Source organism: Brachypodium distachyon, chromosome 5 (assembly GCF_000005505.3).
Source record: "Brachypodium distachyon strain Bd21 chromosome 5, Brachypodium_distachyon_v3.0, whole genome shotgun sequence".
Classification (NCBI taxonomy): Eukaryota; Viridiplantae; Streptophyta; class Magnoliopsida; order Poales; family Poaceae; genus Brachypodium; species Brachypodium distachyon.
The window spans coordinates 24,047,846-24,069,804 of record NC_016135.3 but is presented as its reverse complement, the minus strand read 5'-3'; the positions used below and the strand labels follow the sequence as shown (position 1 = coordinate 24,069,804).

Here is a 21,959-nt window from a genome sequence, read left to right as displayed (position 1 = left end):
CTCGTGCACATGGCCCACAGGCAGCTGCACCTCGCTCCCCAGAGCAACGTACACGACCGAGTTGTGCGGCTGCAAATTCAGCCAGCGCACCGTCCGTGGTGCTTGCGGCACGGCCGCAGGCTCCGTCGGGTGACGGCGGCAGAAGGCCGAGCGGCACGACCGGCATGCCGAGGATCTTCGGCACCAGCGGGAAGGACTCGGGCTCCCACTGGACGCAGCTCCGGATGGCGCCGAGCGTGCACCTCTGTTTCGTCAAGGTGTAGCGCTGGACCATGGACATGCCACCGCCTCCAGCTGACCCGCTCGTAGTCGTAGCGGGGCACGGCGGGCCCGGCGTGGTAGAACGAAATCTCATCTAAACTCCCTCATCTAAACTCGAAATCTCGAATCGAGCTATAATACTCGCGACGCGTCGTAGAACGTAGCGAGTTTATCTGTTCATCACTCCCTTTCTTAGTAGTACTACGGTGTAAGATTTTCTGAACCGCTGTCCGCTTCTCGAAGAATATAATTCTCGATGTGGTGTGAATATGAATATCCAGCAAATCGCGTGTGAGCTGGACTCTTTTCAAGTCAAAAGGTTTTCATCTTTCCGTTATTCCGGAATCCGGACCAAGCGTAATGCTAAAATGTTGTTTCTCCGTCTAGTACGTTCCACATTGAAACAAACAAATGATCTCTTTTGGAGCACGGCAAAGCATTCAACCGGGTATCGAGATCAGGAGCTGATAATTCGATCGACCTGCCGCTGCGGCGAGAAGAACCGGCCCGGGTTGTTGGTGCACTGGTGCTCAGCTCCTCACACGCGCGCGGACCGACCCAAACTATATCTGAGCTGAGATTCGTTGTCAGGCGTCAGGGTGCGTTTTCCTCTCTCTCTACATTGTTCGTTTACTTTGAAGCCATGAGCTAGCAAGATTAGTTGGGAGATCTGTATCAGTGCGTTTACTTTCAATCCATCCAAGCCCATAGCCTGAGCTATATTTATTCCAAGTTGCACCATATTAATCTGCCAATGATGATTTGCTCAAGATAGAGATCTGCCCACGAGGCTACGTACGAGGCAGCTAATTAACGACCAGCTCCGCGTCATGCATGACTCTTCCATTCACGTGCCCCCTCCCGGCCCTAATGCCACCCACGTTCTTGATTAGTTATGCAAGTTTCACAGTTTAGAACTACAGTCAAGTCTCTGAATGCTAAGAATTACCAATGTATCGCATTTTGCATCGGAGATGCAGAATGATTTTTCTAGAAAATGTACTTGAATATGGTTCAAAAACTGCCAATTCAAGCAAATCAATCAAGTCAATTTGCGTAGTATTGTAATACAACTTGCAAATCAATCAAGTCTAAACACACTGACACGCATCTGCCTGCTAATTTAATCTTGCTAGCTCACATTCCTATATAAGTATACATCGTTGAGCGCCCGGTGTCACGTGCGCTAGCTACGGACAGCACTGAGCTCACAGCAAAGCACGCCATCAAATTAAGCGGGTCGTCCGCTTCTTCTCGGCTTCTCGCCACATCTGCTCGCTTCTGATCTCATCGCGGAGCCGCCCGTCGATCGCCTCGCCATGGACGCCGCCGGGTCCTCGCCGCCGCTGCGCATCGTGATCGTCCCGTGGCTGGCGTTCGGCCACATGCTCCCGTACCTGGAGCTCGCGGAGCGGCTGGCGGCGCGCGGCCACCGCGTGTCCTACGTATCCACGCCCCGGAACCTCGCGCGCCTGCCGCCGCTGCGCCCCGCCGCGGCCCCGCGCGTCGACCTCGTGGCGCTCCCGCTCCCGCGCGTCGAGGGGCTCCCGGACGGCGCCGAGTCCACCAATGACGTCCCCGACGACGAGCGGGAGCCCCTCTGGAAGGCCTTCGACGGCCTCGCCGCGCCCTTCGCGGCGTTCCTCGCCAACGCCTGCGCCCGCGACGACACCAGGCCTCACTGGATCCTCGCCGACTGCTTCCACCACTGGGCCGTCGACGCCGCCCTCGACCACAAGGTTCGTTCGACTCGACTGCTTCCATTGATCACATGCATATCTCACTGACATCTGAGCTGGCCTTCTCGAATCGATCACCAGGTGCCATGCGCCATGTTTCTTCCAACCGCCGCCGTCATCGCCACCATGCCGCAGCGGCAGCCGGACCACGCGGCCTCGGCACCGGCCGAGCACGCGGTGCCGCGTCACGAGATTGAGGCAACGGCGCCGCTCCTGTCCGACCAGGGGGTGTCGGGAATGTCCATCGTCCAGCGCTACCTCTTGACAAAAGAGAGGTGCACGGTCGGCGCCATTCGGAGCTGCGTCGAATGGGAGCCGGACTCCTACCCGCTAGCAGCAACGATCCTCGGCATGCCGGTCGTGCCGCTCGGCCTTCTACCGCCATCACCCGACGGAGGCCGCCGCGCCCCGGACGGATCAGAGCACGCCACCGTGCGCTGGCTGGACGCGCAGCCGCCCAGCTCGGTCGTGTACGTGGCGCTGGGGAGCGAGGTGCCGCTGCCCGTGGACCATGTCCACGAGCTGGCTCTGGGCCTGGAGCTCGCCGGGACGCGCTTCCTCTGGGCCCTGAGGAAGCCCAACGGCGTCCCCGACGCCGACATGCTCCCCGCCGGTTTCCAGGACCGCACCCGCGGGCATGGGCTGGTGACCACGGGCTGGGTTCCTCAGATGAGCATTCTCGCCCATGGCGCCGTGGGGGCCTTTCTGACGCACTGCGGGAGGAACTCGCTCATCGAAGGCCTTCTGCTCGGACACCCTCTCGTCATGCTGCCCATCTTCGGGGACCAAGGGCCGAATGCGCGTGCCATGGAGAGGAAGAAGGTGGGATTGCAGGTGAAAAGGGATGACAACGATGGATCGTTTAACCGCGAAGGTGTTGCAGACGCGGTCCGGGGCGTTATGGTAGACGGAGAAGCCAGAAGGGGATTTGTAGCCAATGCCCGGAAGATGCAGAACGTTGTAGCCGATGAAGAACTCCAGGAGAGGTACGTTGACGGATTTGTTCAGGAGCTTAGATCTTACACCACGGCAGCTAGCGAATGACAATTTCACTGCTAGCTGGTGACGCTACTCGATTGGTTCCCCTTGATTTGTGACTGTCAAGTATGGACGCCTGCCTGGTCGATGCTTCGTGTAACGCATTCCCTTCTTCCCTGAATTAATGAACCGTCACTGGCTCGGGTTGTGCAAAGGATTCTCTGCTTTTTTTTTCTTACAGGAAAAGAATTCTCGGATTATTCATGCGTTGGAAAAATTAAGGAAATTCTCAGGCTGTTTATGCATTGGCCAATGGCCAAACTGAATTATCGGAAAGGAAAACGGGCTCTGTGCCTCTGTGGTGATGCGCCGGCGCCGAGTCGGACTCTCGTATGCGTAGGTCTGTAAGGAAGGGCCAACACCACCGAATCGGACTTGGCCATCACATTCGATGCAGTATAAAGAGGACAGCCACCCGGCCGATCCTCTCCACAAAAATCGTTCGAGCGAAATCGATTGCAAGAGCTCTCTAGCGTACGTGCCAACAACAACACGCGAGCGAGCGAGATCAATCCGAACAAACAAACATGGGGTGCAGCATGAGTCGTCTCACCAAGGCGACCGTATCGCTCGTCATCCTGGCTCTGCTCATAATGTCCGGTGCCGCAGCAGCCGCTGTCGCCAGCTTCGACGCCACCCGCAGCCAACATCTGCAGCTGCCGCGCGGGTTGCTGCGCGGCCCGGAGAGCGTCGCCTTCGACGGCGAGGGCCACGGCCCGTACAGCGGTGTCTCCGATGGCCGCGTCCTCAAGTGGAACGGCGACAAGCTCGGCTGGACGACCTACACCTACAGCCCGGGCTATAGCAGCAAGATGTGCACCGCGTCCAAACTTCGACCGGAGACTCTCACCGAGAGCCGTTGCGGTCAGCCGCTTGGTCTGCAGTTTCACCACCAGTCTGGAAACCTGTACATCGCCGATGCCTACAAGGGGCTCATGCGGGTTGGGCCGGGCGGCGGTGAGGCGACCGTGTTGGTCAACAAGGTTGATGGCGCACCTCTCCGCTTCACTAATGGTGTTGACGTCGATCAGATTACCGGTCAAGTATACTTCACGGATAGTTCTATGAACTACAGGAGGTCGCAACACGAGATGGTCACGAGAACAGGAGACTCAACAGGCCGTCTTATGAGGTACGACCCAAGGACGCATAATGTTACCACACTACAAGCAGGCCTGACATACCCAAACGGTGTAGCTATCTCTCCTGACCGGTCACACCTAGTGGTTGCGTCTACCGGACCATGCAAGCTCCTACGGTACTGGATCAAAGGGTCCAATGCGGGCATGTCCGAGCCATTTGCCGACCTTCCAGGCTACCCCGATAATGTGAGGCAAGACAGAAGAGGAGGTTATTGGGTGGCGTTACACCGTGAGAAGAATGAGCTACCCTTTGGCATTGATAGTCATTTGCTCGCCGTGAGGATTGGACCAAATGGGAAAGTACTTGAAGAGATGAGAGGACCCAAGAGTGTGAGGCCAACCGAAATAATGGAGAGGGACAACGGAAAATACTACATGGGCTCCGTCGAGCTACCTTACGTTGGCGCAGTCACACGTAAATAGGGATCCATTTAGCATGTTTAGCTTTTCTATTTGTCATTCCTCTCTTGTCTTTAGGTGTGCATTTATGTATTTGTGACCCATGTAATACAAACTGATTGCAATAAATATTCAGCCTTTTCTTAATTTTAACATTCATATGTGCTCTTATTTGACACTCATCAATTCTCCTTCAAATTTTAAAAAGTTTCACGTGGAACAAAACTAGAACCTTATATTTAGGAACATGTATTTGCAGGAGATTCTACAGTATCAAGTAAATACACTATGAAAAAATATATATCATGACAAATTGAATGAAACTAATTTAGAGGTGTAGAAGTTGAAAACTATTTAACACACATCAATGTCAACGTCCTTATTTGAAACACATCAATTTTCCTTATTCATACGAAGCTAGTTTCGGTCAGAAGTCGGGGCTGACGTGTAAGATCTAAGTTGGTGTATGAATTCGTCGATGTACCTCTCATGGCGTTCTTTGTCGGCTACAATCTTCTGCATCTCTAGGGCATTTGCTACGAAGCTCTTTCTCGCGTCTTCCTCTAGCATGACGCTCCGGACTGCGCTCGCAACGCCTTGCGATCGAATGACCCATCATTCTCATTCCTTGCTACCTGCAATCCTACCTTCTTCCCCTCCATAAGACGGGCATTGGGCCCTTGATCCCCGAAAATGGGCAGCATAATCAGAGGGTGCCCAAACAAAAGCCCTTCGATAAGCGAGTTCCGCCCACAATGCGTCAGGAACGAGCCCACGGCGCCATGGGCCAGTATGCTCATTTGCGGAACCCACCCGGTGGTCACTAGCCCATGACCGTGGATGCGCTCTTGGAAGCCCATAGGAAGCATCTCTGCGTCGAGGACGCCACTGGGCTTCCTGAGAGCCCATAGGAAGCGTGTCTTGGAGAGCTCTAGCCCGAGAGCCAGCTCGTGCGTCTGCTCCACTGGCAGCGGCACCTCGCTCCCCAGCGCGACGTACACGACCGAGTTGGGCGGTTGAGCGTCCAGCCAGCGAATGGTGGCGTCTTCTCCGTTCGTGTTGGCTGCACGGCGGCCTCCGTCGGGCGATGGCGGCAGAAGGCCGAGGGGCACGACCGGCTTGCCGATGAACTCTGACACCAGCGGGAGGCACTCTGGCTCCCACTCGACGCAGCTCCGGATGGCCGTGAGCTTGCACCTCTCTAGCGTCAAGACGGAGCGCTGCATGATTGACATACCTGACATGTCACCGTCGGTCAAGAGCGTTGCCCGCCCCTCCTGCTCGTAACGCGGCTGCGGTTGCTGCTCGGCGTGCTCCTCCGGCGAAGGACGGCCGGCTCCGGCACTGGCAGCTATCAGAGCAGCCGTCGGGAGAAGCATCGCACACGGCACCTGGTGACCGATTGAGAAATCCATCGAGGTTTTAGATATGCATGGAATGGAAGTATGGAACCAAGAAAGCGTGCTCATTGGCTCTCTGTTTGGACATTGGACTTTGGATGGAACCTTGTGCTCGAGGGCGGCGGCGGCGGCCCAGTGGTGGAAGCTGTCGGCGATGATCCAATGGGGCCTCGTGCCCTCGTCCGCGCACGCAGCCGTGAGGAACCCCGCGAAGGGCGCGGCGAGGCCGTCGAAGGCCTTCCAGAGGGGCTCCCGCTCGTCGTCGGGGACGTCGTTGGTGGACTCGGCGCCGTCGGGGAGCCCCTCGACGCGCGGGAGCGGCAGCGCGACCAGGTCCACGCGCGGGGCCGCGGCGGGCCGCAGCGGCGGGAGGCGCGCGAGGTTCCGCGGCGTGGAGACGAAGGACACGCGGTGGCCGCGCGCGGCCAGGCGCTCCGCGAGCTCCAGGTACGGGAGCAGGTGGCCGAACGCGAGCCACGGCACGATCGCGATGCGCAGCGGCGAGGATGACGAGGACCCGGCGGCGTCCATGGTGAACGGGAACTGATTTGGATCAGGATTCAGGAGCTGTTGACTTACCTTGCGTGGCGCCCGGGTGTCGAGAAGAACCGGCAGCTTGGGTGACGCTCGGTGCTCACACTGCTGACTGGGACAGACTGTGTGGGAGATTGGGAGCTAAGATTAGTTAATCCGTATCAGTGCGTTTACTCAAAACCATCTACGCCACCTCCCGGGCTTGATTTATATCTGCAAGTTGCGTAACATGAATCTGCCCATGATCCGCCCATGTCAGCCACCATCCTATTGTTTTTGCTGATGACTAGGACCATTTATATTTTGAAAACGCCCATGGCCGGCTTCCACTAGAGACCTAGGACCTTTTAATATCATGCATGTGCAACAATTATTTGTAGCTGCACTAATTATATACTCCCTCCATCATAAATTAACACGTGGATCTGTATAAATTCTTATACAGATCTACGATAGTTAATTCGGAACGGAGGGAGTAGAAGTTTGGCATGTATAAATATGCTCACGCACGGATACACTCCAATGGTGTTGTTGCTAAATTCCAAATATGCACAATAATGGCTAGCTACTGTGCTTGTGCAAGCATCAACTTTTTTTTAAAGTAAATTAGCAGGGGCTCTGCTATTGCATTAAGGGGTAGAAACTTGTGCTACAGAAAGACCACATAGGTCAAAAAACAAAGAAGAACAAAAATCCGACCATGCAGTTCGGCTGTACAGAATGGAATTGTATCAAGAAAAAGGAATTGTATCAAGAAATATATGCAAACGAATAAAAGTAAAGGGCCAAATGTTTTTTATAAATGGACTGAAATTCAGAAGTAATTACACATAACAGAAAATAGAATCACACTCAAGTTCAAAAATAATTACAGATTGGTTTATCCATGTCATGATCCATATACTAACAAAAAAAGTGACCGAGACATGAGACATGGAGATAGAGTGAGAAACACATACAACTTTGACCTAGAAATGCAAATTCTCTTCACTTCAAAATAAGAAATAGCAATTTCTTTTGGAAAAAGAGTGTAAATTGCATAAGGATGCACATTCAAACGATGGAGTTTAACAGAAACTAGGAACTCCCTCCCAAGGGATTCTTACCAAAAGAAAAACATGAGTAACAGAAAACCCATACATACACAAACTTTACCATTAATCTTGTTGGTCAAACGTTCATACACAATTTTGACCTTTTCAAAGTTGATGATTCGGGCAAGGATGAGCCTGACCTGGAACTGGAAGGGTGTTTCTTTGTGAAACTGATCTATCTTTTCCGAGTAAATTACACAAAGACACAACTCCAAGAGAAAGAGTAACCGGAAATCGATCTCGGACGCCTGATCCCTAGGCAGACTCATTCCTTATTGATGCACATGATTATTCCTTACTCACGAAGTCCGTCTCAGTTGGACGTTGGGAAACAGTAGCGAAAATGCCTTCGGTAGGAGTGGCGTAAGATCTAAGGTGTTGTACAAATTCGTCGACATACTTCTCATGGAGTTCCTTATCGGCCACAATCTTCTGTATCTTCAGGGCATTTGCTACGAATCCCCGTCTGGCTTCTTCATCTAGCATCACACTCCGGACTGCACTCGCGACACCATGGCGGTCAAATGACCCATCATTCTCATCCCTTGCCACCAGCGATCCTACATTCCTTCCTTCCATGAGGCGCGCATTCGGCCCTTGGTCCCCGAAGATGGGCAGCATGATCAGAGGGCGCCCAAACAGAAGACCTTCGATAAGCGAGTTCCGCCCGCAGTGCGTCAAGAACGCACCCACGGAGCCGTGCGCCAGTATGCTCATCTGAGGAACCCACCCCATGGTCACCAGTCCATGGCCGTTGGTGCGCTCTTGGAAACCGGGAGGAAGCATGTCCTCGTCGGGGACGCCGCTGGGCTTCCTCAGAGCCCAGAGGAAGCGTGTCCCGGCGAGCTCTAGCCCGAGAGCCAGCTCGTGCACCTGCTCCACGGGCAGCGGCACCTCGCTCCCCAGCGCGACGTACACCACCGAGCTGGGCGGCTGCGCGTCCAGCCAGCGCACCGTGGCGTGCTCCTCTCCGTTGGGGGCGCGGCGGCCTCCGTCGGGCGACGGCGGCAGAAGGCCGAGGGGCACGACCGGCATGCCGACGCGCGCCGGCACCAGCGGGAAGCACTCGGGCTCCCACTCGACGCAACTCCGGATGGCCCCGAGCGCGCACCTCTCTCGTGTCAAGGTGTAGCGCTCCACGATGGACATGCCCGACGCGCCATGGCCGTCGAAGCACGGCGCCACCGCGTCGTGCTCGTAACGGGGCATGGTGGCCGCAGCCGGCTGTTCAAGTTCAACTACAGAGACAGCCGGCTCGGCGTGCACCACCGACTGCCGCCTAGGGGGCACGGGAGAGGCAGCGATCATAGCAGCGCTAGCAAGAAACATCGCGCACGGCACCTGACATGAATCAGCCCAACTAGATTTCAGATACGGATGGAAAATGGAACATAATGGAACCAAAGCTAGCGCATGCACGTGCATTCGTGCAATCATCAATTCGGGATTAATTTGCTGGATGATCATGCCGATCGAACCTTGTGCACGAGGGCGGAGGCGGCGGCCCAGTGATGGAAGCAGTCGGCGAGGACCCAGTGAGGCCTGGTGTCGTCGCGGGCGCACGCGGCGGCAAGGAACGTCTCGAAGGGGGCGGCGAGCCCGTCGAAGGCCTTCCAGTGGAGCTCCCGCGTGTCGTCGTCGGGGGCGTCGTTGGTGGACTCGGCGCCGTCGGGGAGCCCCTCGACGCGCGGGAACGGGAGCGCGACGAGGTCGACGCGCGGGGACGCGGCGGGGCGCGGCGGCGGCAGGCGCGCGAGGTTCCGCGGCGTGGAGACGTAGGACACGCGGTGGCCGCGCGTGGCCAGGCGCTCCGCGAGCTCCAGGTACGGGAGCAGGTGGCCGAACGCCAGCCACGGCACGATCACGATGCGCAGCGGTGGCTGCTGCGAGGACCCGGCGGCGTCCATGGCGGTTCGAGAAGGCTTTGCGAAGATCGAACTTGCTAGCAGCGGCGCGAGCTTGGTGGTGCCTGAGCTAGTCAGCGTCTCAGCGATCAGTGCTCACACCCGTGTAATGGGCCAAAGCAGTTCAAATTCAACATCCACGCACCACGCTACTGCCCTGCCCGGACTTATTTATCGCAAGTTTCCGAAAGTGTATCTACGTATACGTACATGTACAGTACTCATCAGGCAATCACCGACCAACTCGCGGCGTGACTCTTCCATCTCTCCCGACCCCTCTGTAATCCCTGTCACATTCTTGTTTATTTTCTTTATATATTCTTCTACAGCCTTATGCTTTTGGCGTTTATGTAATGGCTGCCAATTGGCATCACCAGTTCACCCGTTTGATTGTACTGACCGCATATGTTAGGCGAGAGCGAGACGCTGGTATGTCATGAGTGATCTCGACCCACTTTTCAACAATATGTACTCCCTTCGTTTCACTAAAACAGCGACGAGTATTTATGAAAGAGGAAGTATGTTATATTTCATGTACGGGGATCTCAACACACTTCCAAGTTATACTATGTCTCATGGTGTGAAGTGCAAACCATATCGTTTTCTCGTGAACCACATGCATAAAAAATTCAAAACCTAGTGCAAAGTTTAATATCGTATCAGACCTCTTTTAGTGCAAAGGGCTACATCAAACGTACATGATCCGAACTTCAACTGTAGTAAATAAACCTTGGTCCAAAGACTCCAAACCCAAAATGGTTCACTGGGTGTGCAAGGAGTGTAAGTGTGCAACGAAGTGGCTGTCCGGAGGGGTGAATAGTGAAATCTGAAGAACACCTAGACGTACATGCCAAAAATAGGTACTCGCTCCGCCCGGAAATCATTTTGAGTGAAATAAACTTGTGTACATTTTAGCGGAACTGAAAAAGGACTAGTCAGTGCTTAAAAAGCAATATTCAAGGTACTAAATTTATTTTTTCACATAGGGTACCAAGATGTTTTTATTAAACGAAACTATGCATAGACTCGCTCAAATTTTATTGACACTAACAGGTGTGCCCGCGCGTTGCTATGGGTCAACAAAATCACAAACTATTTATTTTTATTTTATGTGTAGGCAACTCATGGTGTCGTCGAGGTCGGCATGCGGATGTGGTGGCGTCGGTTGCAAGACGGAGTAGGAGAAATCGTGAAAAAAACTGGAGGAAAAAAAAATAACGGACAATGGCATATTGGTTGTAATTTTAACGAAGTTAACCTACGGTGGCGACCATACCATCACCACCAACTCCAATTTAATATATTGATATAGATTTCTAGAAAAAAAGCCTTCACTGGTTTTTTTTAGGGAACCACGCTAGTTTTTGTTGTACGGAAACCGTTAACAAACCTCAATCCACTCATTGACATCAGTTTGACCCGCAAAACGAGCTTTCGCTAGGTTCAGAATCTCCTAGCGTAAAACGGCACCGGTAACCGGCGCCTATTGCGTGTGGCCCACACAACATATTTCAATTTTCGGCCCACTAATTTGCAGCCCAAACTCGCTTGGGCTAGTTTTTCTATAGCGTCGACAAATTTCTCTCACTCTCTTTGCAAAAAAAACAATTCTCTCACTCTCAAAAAAGTACATATAGCATTGGGCATTGGCCAATCAAGCTTGTCCTACGGTTGGCTAGTTCCGGTACTTTTGTTGTTTGCACGTTACTCCCAGTAAAGTTGCGTGAATTCGGAATTTTGAAACCAACTTCCTAGAAAAAAAGAATTTTGAAACCAACTGTTCAAAATATACTATTGTTTGCACCGTTGCATTTTTCACGACAAGCTGTTCAAGCAATCAAATCAGCCCAAGTTCTGTAAAACACGCATTTCGAGAGGGACACACAGAGGGAGAGGGAGACAAAACGGGCAGGTCGAGACGTCATCCCTTCCCAAGCGCTAGTAAAAATCCTCGAATCCTCCCAAAAGCGCGAGACGAATCGCAGGATCCTCCCAAGCGCGAGTCAAATCCTCCCAGCCGTACGCACGCCAGACGCCACACACGCCTTTAATTTCTGTCTTCCCCACCAATGCTTGCAAACGACCTCGCGTGTTAATTTCCTGATCTCCGTCGCAAAATGCCGCAGGATGCTCCACCAGACGGTCGACTTCTTCAGCGCGGAGCAACTGGAGCACCTGGTGTCGCGGGGCCGCTGGGCCGAGGCCCTGCGGTACGTCAGCCCCAGGTTCCTGTGGGTGGATCGCTCCTCTTCCTCCCCTCCGCAGAGCGTCGAGGCCCGCGTCCTCTACTACTTCCTCCGGATCGACTTCACCGTCTACCAGATCGTCTCCGGCGCCAAGGAGGGCGCCGCTCTGGCAGCCAAGCTAATCCCCTGCCTCCGCAGCGAGAAATCCACGCAGCCCGTCACCGCCAGGCTCCACTCCATCCTCTGCACCCTGCTCTACTCGCAGCGAGTCAGGTTGGATCAGATCAGATCATCAGATGCGTACACATATCAGACTAGTATCTAGAGTACTTGTTCAGTTGTTCTATTACAAGTTCATATCTAAAGACTAATGTGCTGTTTCCCCTTGTTAGTGTTTCTTCTGGTTGTTAAACTAAATCTAAAATCTTGTGTAGGGACTCTCTGGACTGGGGACGCGTGCGGTCCAAATCAGCGGCGATCGTCCGGGACTTGGTGAATGATACTCCACAGCTGAAAGAACGGCTGTTGTTGCCGGACGGCCCCATGGGGCCACAGAACGTACTGCCCATCGTGCATCATCCTGTGTGCTCCACATGCTAATTATCTCTCCATGATTGTCCAAATAAGCTTTGCTCCATTCCGTCGTGCACGTCACCTGAAGAAACGAGCCCGCTAGCCAGAAGCGTCTGCTATTGCCAAGCTCTATCTTGACAAGAGGAGGAGGCAATCTAATCATCCTTCAATACTCAATTCTGCCCTGCCTGCTGTTCCAATTCCTTTTCCTTCATTCGCGTGTACTCATTGTTTCTTGCTTTTGCAGCTTGCCTTCAAGTCAATGCAGCAGCCAAAACACGGTGTTGTCATTTAATGGTATATATATATATCCTATTTTCCTTAGTTCGTTGATAAAACTGCCTTGTCAGTAAGAAACTTTACATGTACCGTGCTAGTGTTCATAATATGATGGCCTCATTGCAGAATCTGACGCTAAGGTGTTTGGCTGGGTGGCGGATCTTCTTGGTATGGCTCTAGTCTAGTCTCTCTCCCCTGATTCCAGTCCATTTATGCATCCATTGTTGCCCTTAATTAACTTTGATGATGAACTTGTGATATTCAGAGGAATGTTTTGAAGCCAGTAAATTCCCGGAGCTCTGTCATGGGTGTCCGCTTCAGTATACTGCCAAGGAAGGTAAAAGTAATCCCTCCGTCCCAAATTAACCAAATTAACTGACGTGCATAATTTGCCCTCGCTCCTCTCAATTTCATTGCTGTTGCTTTTTAATTTGCTCCCCTAGTTTACGAGTATTAGGGCATTTTGACTAATTTCGTTGCACGTGCTTCTGTTGCTACAGTCTCGCAGACTATGTGTGGCAAGGTGACAGATCCTCCGAGAAATTCTCAGACCACATCAGTGATCGATCCAGGTAAGGAATTGTTGAATTGCTTCAAACATTTCTAAACAGGGAAAAAACTCTGTACGTAAAATTAACTCCTGAAACTGTTCTCGTGGCGTTGGCAGGTCCTGCTGCTGCTGGCAATGTGATTGATCCTAAAGACTCTCAGTTGCCATCATTTACCGTGACTGGTCAATTAGTTGAAAACCTCCAAACCTAATCTAAGCCACTTGCCATCGTTTCTGCTTCAATCTGGGCTTTGTACTGCACGTGCGATATGTCAGAATCCTTTGTTTGTCATCTTCGCCAGTGTTCAAGTTCTTGTATGATACCCTGAAACAAATATGATCCGTCTACTAGTTTCAGTTTTATAATTAATCTAATGGACGATCTTCGCTGATACTCCACTGCAAACATGAATGAGTGACTACCAAGTACCAACTCCAAGAACTTTTTGAGCAACACATGAGTTTAGGGGGTAAAATCATTATCAAGAGGACAATCATTGCCATACCTCATTTAAAAATGCAGTGTCTGCTGCTCAATTCACGTCCCCGTTCTTGTGCGGAGGGGTGGCGACAGGGCAGCGGGAGTGGCAGACGAGCTGGTTCCAAGAGTAAAGAAGCCATTGTGATGAAATATGGCCAACGAAAGCCTCCTTGGCGTAAATAACTAGCAGATCATCACGAACAGCAACGGCTTTGATCAGGCATCTTGGGTTCAGAAGTTACAGCCAGAGCTATACTATGCGTAGCCATTTTGTTCCGTAGAAAAAAGAAAAGGTCCCTGAACGAGTAACACTAAACACAACGAGTAAACGCTAAAAAGTGCCCGGGAAAAATTGACCATGTTGCTAATCCGTGCAGTTTTCAGATTTTGAAATCCCAATAATTCTGGTGGTGTTGATGCATACTTTCCCCGAATGTGTCGCTGGCCGTCGATTACTATGACTTGTCATCTACCACACACAAATCGGCTATTGTTTGTGCACCCTCATTTAGCTTTCTGTTCCCGTGCGATACTGAAGAGCCACGCGTCAACCCGTTCTTGACCAAACGCTCGGATCCGCTCGGATCGAGTTTCAGCGAGAACAGCCCCAACTGGCAGGCGCCGGTTCGCTTCCAGGAACCGTTCCCAGCGAGGAAAGGGATCTTAGGGGGCGATCTCGTCTGCCCGGACTACAACGTCAAGCCGTCGGTCCCTGCCTCCTCCGTGTGCCGCTTCAGGCGACGGGAGGGGGTGGGACCCCGGTGCTCTGGTCTGTAGTTAGGTTGGCATAGTATTTCTTGAGGCGTTGCTTCTATGGAGGAGACGGCGGCGCGTCGGAATAATTTGCCTCCGCTCTTCCTCCATCTTGACGTCGCTCCAACGGGTGGCGTTGAGGGGCAGGCGGCCTGGTTGTCTTGCCGATCTTTGGATCCGGCGAGATTCGTGTCTCGTGGTTAGCAGTCGGCACTTTTGCGGGTAGCGATCATGTTAGTTGTTGTAGTTGTGTTTGCTGTCTTGCAATTGGATGTGTGGATGATGGCAGGCGGCGGCGTTCCTCTTCTTCGGCTGTGTTGGATGAAGGTGACGGTGTCGAGTTCTGGTGACCACGGGAAAGATCCCCGGCCGACGTGCCACAAAGTTTCGGTCTCGTTGCTTGCGACGGTCCGGTTCATTGGGTCGGAAAGCATCCTTGTATGCGAAGGTGCTCTCCCAAATCTTGGTATGGAGATTGTTCGCCCCTTTTTTCGGTGCTACCATGGTGGCGTTGGATGACGTGGGTGGATGACGGTTCGACGAGGCACAAGTTTTTCCAAGAGTAGAATTTTATTTGTACTTCTTGTGGGGTATTTTGTGCAAAGTTGCTTGACAAGCATGTTTGTCTTGTGTCGTGACTATATATGTAATATCTGTAAATGGATTGTCTAATGTAATATATGGTTTCTTAAAAAAAAACTGGCAGGTGCCGTGCTTTCCGGCCAGGCCCCAAAGCCCAACAGGCTTAGCCCAACTACGCCTGGCCCGACACGGAATTAATCGGGCCGGTCCGGCCCGAGGCATAGCTTGGGCCTCAACCTCAGGCATCCAGGCCGGCCCAGCACGGCACGATTTTTTCAGTATATTTGGCCACAATTCCTAAAAATCTAGCCCAGCCCAACATTTTGGCCCATTATCTTTTCAATTTTGACCCATTTTCAACTCTTCTTTCTTTTTTTCTTTAGTTAGGCCTTATGCAACATAGGCTTTTCTCAGGCCCCGCTGAGCTTTAACGGGCCTGGGCCGGCCCGGCCAGACTCGGTGCCACGCCTGGACCTGGAGGAGGACTTTTCAGGCAGGCCTGGCCCGGCACCTATATTTTGGTGGGCTTCACCGGGCCACGCCCGGGCCTAGCCCGTTTATCTTTAGACGGGCTTGGCCCCGGCCCGTTGGCCACCTATGTTCACGATAGCTTATCGAACGGCTCTACGTGGAGCAGGTAAAGAAAAAAAGCGCCTGTGAGACTGGGGCCCACTTACCGGGGTCACCCTAACTTCCTCCCGTAGTCCCCTTCTCTAGCTTCCTCTCGAAGACGATGGCGCCGCCGCTAGCCAGGGCGGCGCCGGCGGAGGATCTCGCGGAGGTCTTGGAGGTGCGCTGCGTGGGGTGCAGGGAGACGCTGGAGGTGGAGCGAGGTCTGACGGAGTTCGTCTGCCCTGACTGCGCCACGCCGCAGTCGCTCCCGCCGGAGCTCATGCCGCCGCCGCCTCCGCGGAGGAGGGCGCTTCCCCTTCCGCGCAGCGTAGCAGACGCGCGCGGGGCTAGGCTTCCCTGCGGCGCCTGCGGCGAGCTCCTGAGCGTCCCGGTCGGGCTGTCGCGCTGCGCCTGCCCGTTCTGCGGCGCCGAGCTGGCCGTCGACTCCGCTCGTATCCGAAATTACATCCTGTACTCCGCCGAGGCGGCTGCCATGCCGCTCCCCGCCGTAGTTGCCCCATCAATTGGTGCTTGGGAGGTATAGATATTTCTCTTCTCGCCATGCCCACAGGGTTGGGAGTTATCTATTGCAGAATTCAAGAAATCACATTTCAATTTTGCCGAATAATCCCTTTGATTTACCTGATGATTCGCATATGTAACTTTGTGCCGTGTGTAGCTCTAGTTGATCCATTGAGCTTGTTGTTCTTAATATTGCACTTCTTTCTTTTCCTGTGATGCAGGCACATCAAGGACGTCCTAGCTTGTCAGTTCGTGCAGGAGCACCCCGAGCAGAGCTTCATGACAGGCTAATTCCTCTGGGGCGGACACGAACAGAACGTTCAGATCGTCTTAAGCATGTGCATCAGGACGGACACGATTATCCTGATCATATGATAGATGGAGAAGAGATGCATGTGGTTGATGAGGCTACTGCAAATAATAGCCTACAGAGAAATCGATTTCCACTTGACCGTGGCATTGCATGCAGCGAGAATAGACAGACGTTATCTCTAAATGCGGTCAGGCATCAGGTAAACGATCAACATTCTAGTTACACTACTCAGCCAAAGCGATCGCAGCTGGCACGCCTTCATAGAGTCGTTCATTCAGAGGAGATGCAGGAAGGGCCTCTCAGCCATGAAGTTTATAGAGAAGCAAGACATACTGAACTGATATATCAGACTGCTGCAACTCATAGAAATCAAATAGTTGGATGCTCTGTTGGCCCACAAACTTTAAGTGCAGGGAAGCGGCATATCAAGACTCCTAATCATATCATGCAGCAGCCACACAAACACCCTTATCATGACAGTCATGCGGAGGGCACTCATGTAGGGTGTCTGGATGGGGTGATTTATGCGCACGATGTGCAACCAGATCCTGTCAACCAAGCAAATCATAGAGAAGAGACATCCACTCAGATGATCGATAAAACAATTGTAGGGAAAAACATTTGGTCAGCAGGATGCTCAGTTGGACCCAGCTCTGGCAGTGCAAAGAGAAAGGCATCGACTGCGAACAAGGTCACACGACATAAGCAAAAGCAACAGTCTGATGCGAATCATGCAGAACACACACATAATGAGCATCCAGATCAGGAAATTTGTGAGCCTATGAGTAATACGAATCATAAAGAAGCCATGTGCTCTCTTCCTTCAAAGGAGACTACTGCAAGGCGTAGCAAGCAGAAAAATTCACCATTACTTAATGCTAAGACTATTGCCAAGAAGAGACACATAGAACCAGTGAACCACATTATACAGCAGGCAGAGGGACATACCTCTGATATTGACAGTCATGAAATGCAGGCCGATTGTGAGCATCAAAGCAAGGGTATTGGAAGGCATGACAAACACAAAACTAGAAGTGAGCTTTACTCTACTTTGACTCCTAAGGTGGGGGAACACCTTGTGTCTCCAAATAAGCTAAATGATGTAAAACAGAAACATGTGCGCACCAATGATGAGATTCAGGAGAAGCATACTGAAGTCGAGGTTTGCAAACAGGCTAGTGGAGGGACTCAGAAGACAAATAGAAAGGGCTCAATGGCTAATTCAATTGTGGGGCTCCAGCTTAGGCGTAGTAGCCGTTTGGCCAAAGATTCAATTGCTGCTGTCCAAAATGAACATGTAGAGAGTGACTCTGTCAATCCACGGGTATTTTCTCCTGCTGTCCAGATGCCAGCAGTTTCTATGGATAGTGAACCAATAGAAAGGGAGCCTGTTCAACAGTCATATGCCTCTCCAAGTCGTGAAGTGCTGGTTGCAGTGACAGACCCTGAATCTGAAGAAAGCGAGCACGATGAGCAATATGATGTATCTCCAGATCAAAGCATGTCTGAGTCAGACCCTCCAGACATTGATAGAATCATTGCTGATCTTAACCCTAGCACATCCCCCGTGCGTGAGATGCCTCAAGAAATGTCCAATGAACGAGATGACCTGACCACAACTCCTTCAAATGATGATATGTCTGACCCTGAGCCAGATGACCTGACCACAACTCCTTCAAATACTGATATGTCTGACCCTGAGCATTTCGCGCGACGATATTGTTTGTTATTACTTCAAGAGGCCAGAAGGGCCTTTGCAAAGGGGAAACCTAATGTCTTTCTTCACCGTCTGATGTCTGAGGGTTCCAATGACGTACCGCTGCATGATCTAACTGATTCTGGAGAGCAGCAACAAGGTCTCGAGGGGAATCAAGCAGGAGGTCGTGGTCCTACTCGTTGTGCCAAAGTGTGGATCTTGCCTGAGGGTGTACGTTTACCAGTCTCCTTGAACAATTCGGGTCTGCCTATTGGAAAAAATGCAGCCATGTTTATTACCTTTTTGGGCACACTAGCACGAGATGGAATGTTGGCACCTCTCACGTATCAAAGCTGGAAAAGTATTCCGAAGGAGAACAAGAATGTATTGTGGCACATTGTGAAGGTATGCATCGCTAATGTTGTTCTTTTCCCTTCATGTAACTTTTTTCACACCCTTTATCCTTTTGTGTAGCTTAAATTTGATGTTGATCCACCTTGTGAGTTATCGGTCCTCAAATGCATAAGAAAAACGTGGAGGTGCTGGAAATCTCACCTAAAACGGAAACACTATGATTCTCATACAACAGAAGAGGAACGTCTTGCTGATCGAGATCCTCGTGTCCTAAAAGAACAGTGGCGACAACTTGTTGCATACTGGAATACCGAAAAGGCAAAGGTAGTGCTGGGTATCGTCTTTCATTTGTTGTAACAATGTAGACGTTATGGAATAATTTTGGATGATTCCCATATCTTTGTAAACACAGGTTAGAAGTGCTAAATCTAAAGCTTCTCGAGCCAAATCAACCTATATCAATAGTACAGGATCAAAGAGCTTTGCACGGATGTTTCAGGAAGAGGTAACTCTTACTTCTTTGTTTCCAATCTGGATGATTTATTCATATGTTACTTGCATGAAAGGAGGAAAAACATATAAATCATGCATACAATCAGGTCCGCTACTAGATTTTAGATCTAATTACAATTCTATTATTTATTTATTTTACCGTTGTCTCCTTGAAACACTCAGGAACTAACATTCCTATCTTACCCTGCAGTCACCATCTCATGAGAATCGAGCAGGTTCAGGAAGCGACAGTGCCTCTGCCATGGGTGCAAAGGGAAAGGGTATTACAGACAGTTATAAACCTCTGGCCTCCCCCAAAGACCTGCAGGGAAGGTTAACCAGGCAAGCTGAGAGGGCTAAAAAAAAGGTTGCAGATGAGGGCTCTACACTGAGGAAAGAAGTGGTAGTGATGGAGAAAAGTCACCCCAAAGACTCCCAGGAAAGGGCAGTCTGGGAAGCTGTAAGGGCTAAAAGACGGGCTGAAGATGAGGCAGTCGCTCTGAGGAAGAAGGTGGTTGTGATGGAGGAAACTCAGAAAAAGCTGCAGGAGGACTTAGCAAAGATGACGGATACAGTGAACGCCATGCAGAAAATGATGTCAACTGGTGGCTTACCAAATGGATTAATGGGTGGACCAACAGTACCTCCAAGTTTCCAACAGGTAATTTCATTTTAATATTCTTATTTACCTGTAGGAGATGTGTAGCTGTCATTGACTTGCACCACTGTATCTGAATCAGAACTCTTCTTGTTTGTTACATGCCAGGATCGAAATGCGGCAAGCTCTCATGATGTTTTCCCACCTTACATTGATTACTCTGGGCCTACTCGATCTTTCCTCCCCTAGTTAACACTCGGTAAGATCGCAATGCCATCTCAAAATCCCAATTATGCAGCGAAGGTATGGAAAACAATACTTCTGAACGGCAAATTTCAAAAGAAAATATATATGCAATGGTTCAGAGTTTCTTATGTGCTTGTAAATTTCATGGAAATGGGAGCATCTTTTAGCCATGAAAGAACTTTTGGTGCTATAAAAAAGCAATATTGTAGAGCAGTAAACTCGTATTTCTTAAGGGCACAAATCTAATATTTGTGTGATGAAAATTTACAAACATGAAAAGGACACGGAGCATTTACATGCGCTTTTTTTCATACTTTCTTACATTTGAATATTTAGTGTTTTTTCACCCACCACCCGTTGTGCACCTTTGAACTACTGCCATTCACTTTCTTTGCTCCGTTCTGTTTTGCAGGCTGTGACCGGGTCAGCTAATGCTGGGGGGACGGGTACATAGCGGCAGTTTCGTTCACCTTTTAGCTCTTGGATCATGCAATTTGTATCCATGGTTTTTAGACTGCGGTTTCTTTCGGGTAGAAGTGATCACAATCGTCCAAATTTTCTGTCACCTTTTCATTGTTTCTGTTTATGTTGATATGCATGACCTGGAACTTTAGCATGTTCCAGAGATGCATGCTTTGATTGTGTGACAGCACGGTGCTGCCAGAGTGTGCGAGTGGTCGTATTATCCACATCATGATCATGGTATGTTTTACTTGTGCGTACAGTCAGCTGTTCAAGGAACGCCTGCAACAACACTCGCAGTTTTTTTCCTACGTTGTTCTCCTTTCCGCACGAGGACAGAGGTTCACCGGAACTTCGTTGTGAGTAACGGTGAAAATATGTGATCATTTGCCCTTTCAAAAAAATATGTGATCATTTGCCCTTTCAGAAAAATACGTGATCATTTCGAAACAAAAGGTATAATTAAATGCCGGGAGTTGCGTGAGTCTATACAAAGTTTTATTCCACGCATGCCACTTGAAAGTCCCAATATATAGAGACATGGCATTGTTTTTTTAGAGTGCGATGTTCCGTTTTCTAGACAAAAAGCACTTGCATCCTTTGTTGTTCCCGATAAATCCGTTCTTTGAAACTTGGCTAAAATCACACGTTGTGAGTTGTGACCGTTCTTGATTTATGCAAAAAAAATTAGTAAAACGAGTTATGGCACGCAAATTTGAGACAAGAATTATGAAACGGATGGAGTATATCACAAGTTACTTAACGTGTTGCACGTGAAATACATTTTTGTTATTTTTCGCATACACGAGCCATAAATCGAAATAATTTTCTACAAACAGCTTACAAGGGAGCATCTGCTAAAAAATGTGCATGCTCGATTTCTTTTTTGTATTTTAAGATAATTTACCTCTTACAAACTGCTGGTTTGCTCATATGCCATCCGACAAATACACTTTGCTTTTTTTTAGACTATTTTTCGTGGTTTTCATCATTGTCAAAAAAATACACTTTGCTTGTATGGCACCGTAGAATCAAAACTTCTTGCCATTATGTCGTGAAGTGTAACTAAAGCAATCCAGACTGTGACCGTGAGGGTAGAGCCCGAAGCAATCCACTGTGACTGTGAAGGTCGAAATACAATCTTACCCTCATGGCCAAATGAGCAATATTTGAATGGCAACAAGCTTGGTATATACTCTCTCCGTTCCTCGATATAAGACGTTCTATCTAGTTTTGTCCTAAGTTAAAAAAATTAAAGTTTGACCAACCTTATCCATATCCTCTAACTGGGAAATTCCTTTCTAGGATACAACACGACAAAACGATATTCATTCTCATAGTAGTCTAAACGACAATCCTTGGCAACAAACTGCTCACAACTCTTCCTCCCTTCACAATCACCCCCTTCTTCCTTCCCGATTCCTCTCTTACAATGATTTTCTCTTTTCCGGCTTTCACAACCCTTCAACCTATTGTTGCTTGAATGGCGACACGCGTGACGCTATTTAATGGGCCACTCATTAGCACAACTTATAAATTAAAAGTTTCCTTCAGAGATATATAAACGTTTCAGATTTGAAAAAAAAAAAGAGTGCAAGTGTGAGAAACAAAGAAACATGAATCTGACATTATCAGCGTCCAATTCTAATTTGAACGACGAACAATGTCCATTTGAATATCACCACAACCACGTAATCGTGGTTGTAATTTATGGTGCCTATGATCCGAAGCACGGCATCTGTAATAAGT

The 21,959-nt window shown here is 50.3% G+C and overlaps 5 protein-coding genes and 1 long non-coding RNA gene across 6 annotated transcripts; 4 read left to right on the top strand and 2 right to left on the bottom strand.

The window, feature by feature from the left end:
• The first annotated feature begins 1,411 nt into the window (after positions 1–1,411).
• Positions 1,412–3,238, top strand: LOC100830481 (UDP-glycosyltransferase 91C1). Its single transcript, XM_014895801.2, has 2 exons — positions 1,412–2,000; positions 2,082–3,238. The coding sequence occupies exons 1-2, from the start codon at positions 1,581–1,583 to the stop codon at positions 3,042–3,044; spliced, it is 1,383 nt and encodes a 460-aa protein (XP_014751287.1). The 5' UTR covers positions 1,412–1,580; the 3' UTR covers positions 3,045–3,238.
• Positions 3,239–3,392: 154 nt separating this feature from the next.
• On the top strand, positions 3,393–4,640 carry LOC100824360 (protein STRICTOSIDINE SYNTHASE-LIKE 10). Its single transcript, XM_003581589.2, has one exon. The coding sequence runs from the start codon at positions 3,566–3,568 to the stop codon at positions 4,601–4,603; it is 1,038 nt and encodes a 345-aa protein (XP_003581637.1). The 5' UTR covers positions 3,393–3,565; the 3' UTR covers positions 4,604–4,640.
• Positions 4,641–4,794: 154 nt separating this feature from the next.
• On the bottom strand, positions 4,795–6,682 carry LOC100824048 (UDP-glycosyltransferase 91C1). Its single transcript, XM_014895802.2, is given in 3 exon segments — positions 4,795–5,175; positions 5,178–5,970; positions 6,085–6,682. Coding segments are annotated over 3 exon segments (1,398 nt in total). The 5' UTR covers positions 6,511–6,682; the 3' UTR covers positions 4,795–4,996.
• A 1,181-nt stretch (positions 6,683–7,863) lies between these two features.
• Positions 7,864–9,793, bottom strand: LOC100830171 (UDP-glycosyltransferase 91C1). The gene is made up of 2 exons (XM_014895705.2): positions 9,086–9,793; positions 7,864–8,948 (listed from the first exon to the last, which is right to left on the bottom strand). Exons 1-2 carry the CDS (start codon positions 9,512–9,514, stop codon positions 7,896–7,898), a joined length of 1,482 nt encoding a protein of 493 aa, XP_014751191.1. The 5' UTR covers positions 9,515–9,793; the 3' UTR covers positions 7,864–7,895.
• Positions 9,794–12,277: 2,484 nt separating this feature from the next.
• Positions 12,278–13,491, top strand: LOC100823738. The gene is made up of 5 exons (XR_001404711.2): positions 12,278–12,567; positions 12,676–12,717; positions 12,815–12,886; positions 13,050–13,121; positions 13,217–13,491. It is a non-coding gene; the product is annotated as an uncharacterized LOC100823738 (long non-coding RNA).
• A 2,100-nt stretch (positions 13,492–15,591) lies between these two features.
• On the top strand, positions 15,592–20,519 carry LOC100823437. The gene is made up of 7 exons (XM_010242088.3): positions 15,592–16,065; positions 16,271–18,463; positions 18,533–18,736; positions 18,825–18,917; positions 19,116–19,565; positions 19,671–19,761; positions 20,161–20,519. Exons 1-6 carry the CDS (start codon positions 15,649–15,651, stop codon positions 19,749–19,751), a joined length of 3,438 nt encoding a protein of 1,145 aa, XP_010240390.1. The 5' UTR covers positions 15,592–15,648; the 3' UTR covers positions 19,752–19,761; positions 20,161–20,519.
• Positions 20,520–21,959: the final 1,440 nt, after the last annotated feature.

Coding starts and splice junctions, on each gene's coding strand:
- LOC100830481 (XM_014895801.2), top strand. CDS start 1,581: ATGGACGCCGCCGGGTCCTCGCCGCCGCTGCGCATCGTGATCGTCCCG. Junction 2,001..2,081: donor ACGCCGCCCTCGACCACAAG/GTTCGTTCGACT, acceptor ATCGATCACCAG/GTGCCATGCGCCATGTTTCT.
- LOC100824360 (XM_003581589.2), top strand. CDS start 3,566: ATGGGGTGCAGCATGAGTCGTCTCACCAAGGCGACCGTATCGCTCGTC.
- LOC100830171 (XM_014895705.2), bottom strand. CDS start 9,514: ATGGACGCCGCCGGGTCCTCGCAGCAGCCACCGCTGCGCATCGTGATC. Junction 8,949..9,085: donor CCTCCGCCCTCGTGCACAAG/GTTCGATCGGCA, acceptor GATTCATGTCAG/GTGCCGTGCGCGATGTTTCT.
- LOC100823437 (XM_010242088.3), top strand. CDS start 15,649: ATGGCGCCGCCGCTAGCCAGGGCGGCGCCGGCGGAGGATCTCGCGGAG. Junction 18,464..18,532: donor TATTGTGGCACATTGTGAAG/GTATGCATCGCT, acceptor CCTTTTGTGTAG/CTTAAATTTGATGTTGATCC. Junction 19,566..19,670: donor TACCTCCAAGTTTCCAACAG/GTAATTTCATTT, acceptor GTTACATGCCAG/GATCGAAATGCGGCAAGCTC.